General features: G+C 53.5%; 1 protein-coding gene across 1 annotated transcript; it reads left to right on the top strand.

Moving 5' to 3' along the window:
* Nucleotides 1-1,370: 1,370 nt before the first annotated feature.
* Nucleotides 1,371-8,238, top strand: CHRNA10 (cholinergic receptor nicotinic alpha 10 subunit). The gene is made up of 5 exons (XM_045293096.1): nt 1,371-1,455; nt 3,546-3,691; nt 4,113-4,267; nt 5,526-6,058; nt 7,709-8,238. The coding sequence occupies exons 1-5, from the start codon at nt 1,371-1,373 to the stop codon at nt 8,167-8,169; spliced, it is 1,380 nt and encodes a 459-aa protein (XP_045149031.1). The 3' UTR covers nt 8,170-8,238.
* Nucleotides 8,239-8,501: the final 263 nt, after the last annotated feature.

The following is an 8,501-nucleotide window of genomic DNA, read 5'->3' as shown; positions in this document are numbered from 1 at the left end:
ACTCTCTTTCTTTGCTGGGTTTGATTATCCATTGCAATGGCCACACAAAACTCACAGACCATACAATGATATGGGTTTATTAGAAAAGTTAACAGGTTACCACAAGTCAAACTAAAAAACCAAACTGGTTGCCCTCAAGTTGATTCGGACTTCTAGTAACCCTATCCCGCAAGTCAGGATCATTAAACAGTACGGATACAGCAGTGGCCCACCGCAGTGCCTCTCCCTCAGCCAGCAACCAACTCTCTCTCTGGCCCTCAGACTCTCCCTCATGCGGTCCCTTGGCTTTTGCCTATGGACCAGGAAGCCCACTTGCTCCTCTACCACATTGTTTCATGCCCTCAGGGCTCAGGGGCACAGCTCTATCTCGGGTTGGCTCCTTTGCTCTGTCCATGGTCTCCAGTCTCTATCCTCCAGCCTCTGTTGCCTCTGGTCTTGGTCTCACTTTAGGCAGGGAGTTCAAAGATGTTCCAGAGTTCTTCTACCTTGATGGTGCCTGGATTCTCTCTGTTCCTGCTTCTGAGATGACACTCTTAATAGCTTAGGGAATGGCAACTAAAACTACCAATCATCTAGCAGTGTTTTACAAAGCCCTATTTGCATAGTCCCACCCAGTCTTTTGGTGGGAGTTAGACATGGATAGGCGAGCCGATGAGCACATTTTACTTTACCACCTCTCATGGCCTTTGGCTCCAATAGCCCCCAGAATATAACTTGTGTCTCTGGGCTCTCTACCCACCCGTGCTGGGCCACTAAGCTGATCCTGCGTGTTGCTTTACACCTGCTGAATAATTCAGGTCCCAGTAGCCGGAGGTGTCAGTTTCAGTTGCTCTGTTCCCATGGGCACAAGTGTCCCCAGTGATTAAGCTAATGAAAAGGACTAAGAAGGAGGGGCTCTGCTGTCCTGTGCCTCCATCCCCTCAACAATGATGAGGCTGGGCTCCTATTGTGCTGAGAGAGCACCAGGCTCACCCAGAGCACAGGTGCAGGAGGTAAAGGGGATGCCAGGGAGGCTGAAGTAGCAGGAGGAAGTGGGAACGAGAAGATGGAGAGCAGAAGAACAGAGTCAGGGAAGGAGGGAGAGAGATCCAGAAAGAGTTACAGGTGGAAAGGCCAAAGGAAACCAACAGGAGATCTGAAGGAGAGGTATAGGGGTGGGGGGCATAGAAGAGAGTAAGGACTGGTGGGAAGAAGAGACAGCAGATGCCAGGGAGGACTGAAGTCCACAGTTAGGTAACTGGGGGATTCCTGGTGGGTAGCTGACCCCAGCAGGGATCTCAGTCTGCCTTCTGCCTTCCAGAAAGGCCTAACACTGCCCTAGATCTGGCCAGGAGGCCCTGCACACCGAGACCTTTCCACTTACTGCAGCTATGGTCATGGAACATGGGAACCGCTTCAGCTTCAGCTTCCTCCGCTCCAGTTGGGGCCTTCTGCTCCTGCTTCTGCCCCTGCCAGGTATGAAGCTAGCTCAGCCCGCCAGCCCTGACCTCAACTGGCACCACTGCTGTTGTCCTTCCCAAACACTGCCCACATTGCTTAGCCTTCTCTTCAATCCCTGCACCGGGAACAAACTCTAGGTGGGAATCATGGAGGAAGGGTGTAAGAAGGTAAGAGGACACTTGGCTGGCTTGGGTGGGAATCATGAGAGGGACTTCCAGAGACAGGACTGGGGGGGATAGAGAAGCCAGATCATGAAGAGCTCTGAATGCCAAGCTAAGGGTTTGGGCTTTGTTCTGGAGATGTTACACACTCGATGGGCTAGATCAGATTGGCTTTTTTTGTTTTTAAAAACAACCAAGTTTTTATTGTGACTTGGGCACACTGGTTTTCTGTGTAATCATCCATACAGATTTTGTTTGGTGATGGCAATCCCCTGTGACAGCATTCTTCTCCCTCTGTTTACCATATTCATACCTCCGGAGGCCTTCTTTCCCAGTCCTCCCAGCCTTCTGAGCTTTATCCCTGCCGAACGCTGCCGCTTCCTTTTCCAGTGGTTGGCAGAAGTTCGTGCCTCCCTGATATTACGGTTCGCCTTACAGGCCCGTCTGTTGTGTGACGGAAAGGTGATACACAGTGATGAGTTCAGTTCCATGCTTGAAGGGTGTATAAAGGCCATAGTCTGGGGGCAAGGGTCTGCCAGTCTAGCACACTAGAAAGCCTGGTCCTTTTTTCAGTCATTTTGAGTTTTGTTCACATTTTTCTCCCACTCTATCCAGAATCACCTATTGTGATTCCTTTCAGAGCATTGAGAGCTTTTCAGTTCTGGTCTCCGGGTCATGAAAGGTGGCATTCAAGGTCTGTAGTCCTTTTGACTTCCTATTTCTGAGCCCTTTTCTTCTCCTTCCTTTGGAAAAGGAGAGGGCAACAGTTGAACTTTTAAGTGGCTGTTCACAAGCTTCTATGACTCTAGTTGCTACTTACCAAAGTACGATGTAGAGTACTTTGTGGCTATGCCAACTGGCCTTGGTGTTCCCTGAGATTATGGTCCTGGGTCCCCAGTTCCAGTGACTCATTCCCTCAAGGTGTTTGCTTACAGTTAAGTTTTCACAACTGCCCGCTGTATGCTCTATTCATATTTGCAACATCAATACGTATACTTGTCACAATGTCCTGTCATGCCTATACATAACCTTGAGTGTCGAGGTTCCTGTTTTTAGATTTGACTGACCAGGGGAGTCCCTGGGTGGTGCAAACATTTAGCTGCTAACCCAAAAGTTGGCGGTTTGAATCTACCCAGGGACTCCTCAGAAGAAAGACCTGACAATCTACTTCTGAGAAATCCGCCACGGGGGCTTTATGGAGCACATTTCTACTCTGACACACCTGGGATGTCACGTCACAAAGGGCTGGAGGGGGGGGGGTGTTTTCAGGAGGAGGAAGTGGCCCACGGTATCAAACTTTGTAGAAAGCGACAGAACCGTGCCAGGGAGGTAGAAACTGGCTTGAGCGAACGGAGGGCGATGGGGTTCAGAATGCCTGGGTGAAAGTTTGGATTCTTGTGGTGTATTTGGGTCCCTCTAGCATTTGCGGCAAAGGCCTGGGGCAGTGCAAACCGTTAACGTGCTTAGCTGCTAACCGAAAGGTTGGAAGTTCAAGTCCACCAGAGGTACTTCAGAAGAAGGGCCTGGTGATCAGCATCTGTCAAATCAGCTAATGAAATGCCTATGAACACAGTTCCACTCTGACACTCATGGGGTCAGGAAGTGTCAGAATTAGACTAGAGGACAGCTGGTTTTAGCATTTGTGGCAAGGCAGACCGAGGTGAGTCCTTAGAAAGGGCAGAGGGGCAGAAACCTCCAGTTGCTCAGGATCCAAGAGACTTTCATAGGGGATGGGAGATGGGACCAACTTGCCCTGTGGTCTTTATCTCATTTGTGCCTGGAGGCAGGCCATGGAGGGTTTAGAGCCAGAGCTAGAGGGGGAGGGGCAGGCATCAAGAGGATAGTGGAGCAGGGGACAGGGGCTGAGCCTTGTGAGGGTGGAGGGTGTGGAGAGGCCCCCGGACTTTGGCTTGTGGTAGATAGCCCTTCTTACTGGTCCCCCAGGATGCTCAGGAGCTGAGGGCAAGCTGGCTCACAAGCTGTTTCGTGACCTGTTTGCAAACTACACAAGCGCCCTGCGACCTGTGGCGGACACAGACCAGACTCTGAATGTGACCTTGGAGGTGACATTGTCCCAGATCATTGACATGGTGTGTTTGTGGTGGTGGAGGTAGTGCAATGATGGAGTGAGCTTATAACAATGTCTGAGAATGAGAGGGTGAGAGCCTGGGAACATTCTCCACACAATTTTGTGAACCGTGATACAAACAGTTCCCACAGCTACTAACTGTTGGGGGCTGGCAATGTGCCCAGCCAGCACTGTGCACACTTGATTGACCTGATTTCCTGCTAGGCAGGGGTGATCACCCCATGTTACTGCTGAGGAAACTGAGGCCTGCAGAAGACACACAGCAAGGTCACACAGCCAGCTCAGGGCTGGGTGGGTACTGGAGCATGGGCAAGCTGGACCTGCGGGTGCTAACCACAGCTGTGGAAATGAGTGTGCTTGCACAGCGGAGGGTCTGTGTATACACATGTCCACTTCAGTGTCCACTCCCTGATCCCCTCTAGGACGAGCGGAACCAGGTGCTGACCCTGTACCTCTGGATCCGACAGGAGTGGACAGACGCGTACCTGAGATGGAACCCAGATGCCTATGGTGGCCTGGATGCCATTCGCATTCCCAGCAGCCTCGTGTGGTTGCCAGACATCGTGCTCTACAACAAGTACTGCTCACCTGGGCCCCGCCCCTCCCCTCTCTCTCCTTGCCCTGGACTCCCTACCAACATCCTAACCAGTTGCCCTGAAGCTCTCCGTGTCCCCCAGGACCCTTCTTAGCTTCCAGGAGCTCACGGCCTCCCCAATTCCCTCATGGCCTCTCACGTTGGATGGTCCCAGGCCAAACCAAGCTGAATGATTCCTGGGAGCCGAGGGCCAGTTTTGTGTCTTTAGAGAGGCCTGGGACATAAATGCCTCTTTCCTGTACCTGCACACCTTCCTAGGCCAGCTCCGAGGCTATCTGGGCTCCTTTAGAAGCCTGCCTAGGGGGTGGATGTGTTCCCTCCAGAGCTTTGGTCCTCTGGAACTTATTATAAAGTTCCCAAAAGCATTTGGCCTACCATCTCATTTTCAGGGGGGTGGGAAATTACTCAGTGCCCCTCTGGCAATTAATACCTGCTGTACTACAGCTCATATAATCCGGGATAAAGTGGTTTTTATCTGCTTTAGGAACCCCCCTCCACCCACAACCAACCATTGTTCCAGCACCTCCCAGGGGGTTGCTATCATCCTCGCTGGAACTACCCGAGGGGGCCGCAAAATCAGAGGCCTACACTTAACCCTGGAGTATGTGCTATAGTAAGTACAAAAGGTTTTCATTGCCAAGAGGGGCACTGAGTAATTTTGTCCCTGAAAGGGGTGTGGTGGGCCAATGCGTTTGGAAACCTGTGCTCTAGAGATGCCTTCTATGGCGCTGTAGCTAAGCGGGCGCGGGGTCTCCCAGACAAACTGGGCTCTGCAAATGTTCTCTCAGATTCCTCTCTGACCTTGGCAGATGACCCCTGCACTGCTGCCAGGTGTTTACTAATGCCTTGGGCCAAATGCGTGTCCCTTCGGGGCCTGCGGCTATAATTCTGCTGGGTTCTTCTATCTTCCAAAAAGCTCAAACCGAAACACTCACCGCCATTGAGACGATTCCAACTCGTAGCGACCCTAAAGGCCAGGGTCTCGAACTGGTCCCCCAGGGTTTCGAAACTCTTCACGGGTGCAGAGAGCCTCATCTTTCTCCCACGGAGGGGCTGGTGGGTTTCTACCACAGACCTTGCGGTTAGGAGCCCCCACCCCCCACCCCCCAGTGTTACCCACGCCGCCACCGGGGCTCCCTTGGCGCGGGGTTCCCTTGGCGCATGTCACCCTCCTCGGCCCACTTGCGGGCCCTTCTCTGCTTGGCGGCCTCAGCGAGCCCGTCCCACTGTCCGTCTGCAGGGCGGACGCACAGCCGCCGGCGTCGGCCGGCACCAACGTGGTGCTGCGGAACGACGGCGCCGTGCGCTGGGACGCGCCGGCCATCACGCGCAGCTCCTGCCGCGTGGACGTGTCGGCCTTCCCGTTCGACGCGCAGCGCTGCGGCCTGACGTTCGGCTCGTGGACGCACGGCGGGCACCAGCTGGACGTGCGCAGCCGCGGCGCCGCCGCCAGCCTGGCCGACTTCGTGGACAACGTGGAGTGGCGCGTGCTGGGCATGCCGGCGCGGCGGCGCGTGCTCACGTACGGCTGCTGCTCCGAGCCCTACCCCGACGTGACCTTCACGCTGCTGCTGCGCCGCCGCGCCGCCGCCTACGTCTGCAACCTGCTGCTGCCCTGCGTGCTCATCTCGCTGCTCGCCCCGCTGGCCTTCCACCTGCCCGCGGACTCGGGCGAGAAGGTGTCGCTGGGCGTCACCGTGCTGCTGGCGCTCACCGTCTTCCAGCTGATCCTAGCAGAAAGCATGCCGCCGGCCGAGAGCGTGCCCCTGATCGGTAAGCCGGCGGGCGGGGGCGGGGCGGGGGTGCGCGGAGCCCCGCGGAGCAAGGGGTGGCCACTGGCCGGGGGTGCGTCCTGTGAGCACACCGTCGTTTGCGATTGAGGGGAGAGGAGTAGGCCCCTTCGATGGAGGTCACTCCTCATCCACACATTGGGCAGGAGTAGGTCTTTGGTCAAGAACTTAATGGGGAAATGCAAACTCTAATAATAAAGCTGCCTTAATTTTTTTAAATCATTTTGTTAGGGGCTCATTCAACTCATCACAATCCATACTTTTACATCAATCATGCAAAGCACATTTGTACATTCATTGCCTCATCATTCTCAAAACATTTGCTCTCCACTTAAGACCCTAGCATCAGCTCCTCATTTTTCCCCTCCCTCCCGGCTCCCCCTCCCTCATGAACCCTTGATAATTTATAAATTATTATTTTGTCATATCTTGCACTGCCCAACTTTTCCCTTCACCCACTTTTCTGTTGTCCGTTCCCCAGGGAAGAGGTTATATATAGATCCTTGTAATCGGTTCCCCCTTTCTACCGCACTCTCCCACCGTGCTCCCGGTATCGCCACTCTCACCGCTGGTCCTGAAGGGATCATCTGTCCTGGATTCCCTGTGTTTCCAGTTCCTGTCTGTACCTCTGGTCTAGCTGGATTTGTAAGGTAGAATTGGGATCATGATGGGGATGGGGAGGGGGAGGAAGCATTTAAGAACTAGAGGAAAGTTATGTTTTCATCGTTGGTACACTGCACCCTGACTGACTCATCTGCTCCCCCGGCAGCCCTTCCATAAGGGGATGTCCTGTTACCTGCAGATGGGCTTCGGGTCTCCACTCCACACTCCCCCTCATTCACAATAATATGATTTTTTATTCTGATGATGCCTGATACCTGATCCCTTCGACACCTCATGATCGCACAGGCTGGTGTGCTTCTTCCATGTGGGCTTTGTTGCTTCTGAGCTAGATGGCCGCATGTTTATCTTCAACCCTTTAAGACCCCAGATGCTATATCTTTTGATAGCCAGGCACCACCAAGCTGCCTTAATTAAATAAATAAAAAAAAAAGAATTTAATGGGGCAGGAGAAAGTAAAATGAGGAATCACTGTACACGTTGGCATTTGTTCCATTTGGGTACTGTAAGCCTAAGAGGTAGGTTCTATTGTTATCCCCACTGTACAGAAAGGGCAGTATCTTGTGTAAGGTCATGTCCATATTGTTAGGGAAACGAGACCCTCTTGGGGTGAGTGCAGTCTCCAGCAAGGAAGAGGAACAGTGAGGAGCAGGGAGAGTGAGAAATGACTTGTAGCAATGAGGGTTGAAGAGAACTTGGCCCTTACCTCCTCCTCTTGCTTCCATCATTCCTGAGAACTTCATGGGTGTGTTCCTTTTTTGGCTTTGGCAGCTGGGCGACTTAGACCTCCTGAGTTCTTGTTGCAAGGTGACTCACTCGTTCTTGCACCCAAAAAACCCATTGCCAAGTGGATTCCGGTTCACCGGTTCATAGGATAGCACCCCTACCCAGGGTTTCCAAGTCTGTAAGTCGTTAGTCGTACAGATAGCTTCATCTTTCGCCCGCCGAACCGCTGGTTAGTGGACCAGTGTTTACCCAACAGCACCGCCACGGCTGCTTCTTTCTCCTGCAGGCAAGTACTACATGGCCACTATGACCATGGTCACATTCTCCACGGCGCTCACCATTCTCATCATGAACCTGCATTACTGTGGCCCCAATGCCCGCCCTGTGCCGGCCTGGGCTCGGACTTTCCTGCTGGGACACCTGGCACGGGGTCTGTGCGTTCGGGAACGGGGGGAGCCCTGTGGGCGATTCAGGCCACCTGAGTCACCTCCGAGGAGCCCCCAGCCTCCTGAGGGAGAAGCCAGCCCCCTGGCAGGCCCTTGCCATGAGCTGCGGTGTCTATGTCACCAGGAAGCCCTCTTGCACCATGTAGCCACCATTGCCAACACCTGCCGAAGCCACCGGGCTGCCCAGCGCCGCCATGAGGACTGGAAACGCCTGGCCCGTGTGATGGACCGATTCTTCCTGGGAATCTTCTTCTCCATGGCCCTAATAATGAGCCTCATAGTTCTGGTACAGGCCCTGTGAGAAGCTGTGCTGCAGCCACAGTGCCCTCGGTCAGGGAAGGCGGGGCCACGGTGGTTGTCTGCCCTCAGATCTTCCAGCCGGTCTCTCTCAACTGGGCCTGAAAACCTGTGACACCCTCTTTTCAAGATCAACACTATTGACTTCACTAATGGAAGAGGTGCTTGTTGGCTGCATACCCTAACCTCCGAGGGAAGAGTCCAGAGGTTTTCCACTCGCCTGTTTGCTAAAGAGGAGGAACAGGATCCAAGTACACTCTCACAGGGACAGAATTGTACTTCCGTGGTGGGTGTTGGAGCTTTTAGTGGGGAGAGTGCTCGTTATTAGATAGGAAA

The sequence above is a fragment of the Echinops telfairi genome, unplaced genomic scaffold (assembly GCF_000313985.2).
Source record: "Echinops telfairi isolate 266 unplaced genomic scaffold, ASM31398v2 ScPeMD7_1713;HRSCAF=2227, whole genome shotgun sequence".
Lineage (NCBI taxonomy): Eukaryota > Metazoa > Chordata > Mammalia > Afrosoricida > Tenrecidae > Echinops > Echinops telfairi.
This window is presented reverse-complemented; position numbering and strand designations above follow the sequence as displayed.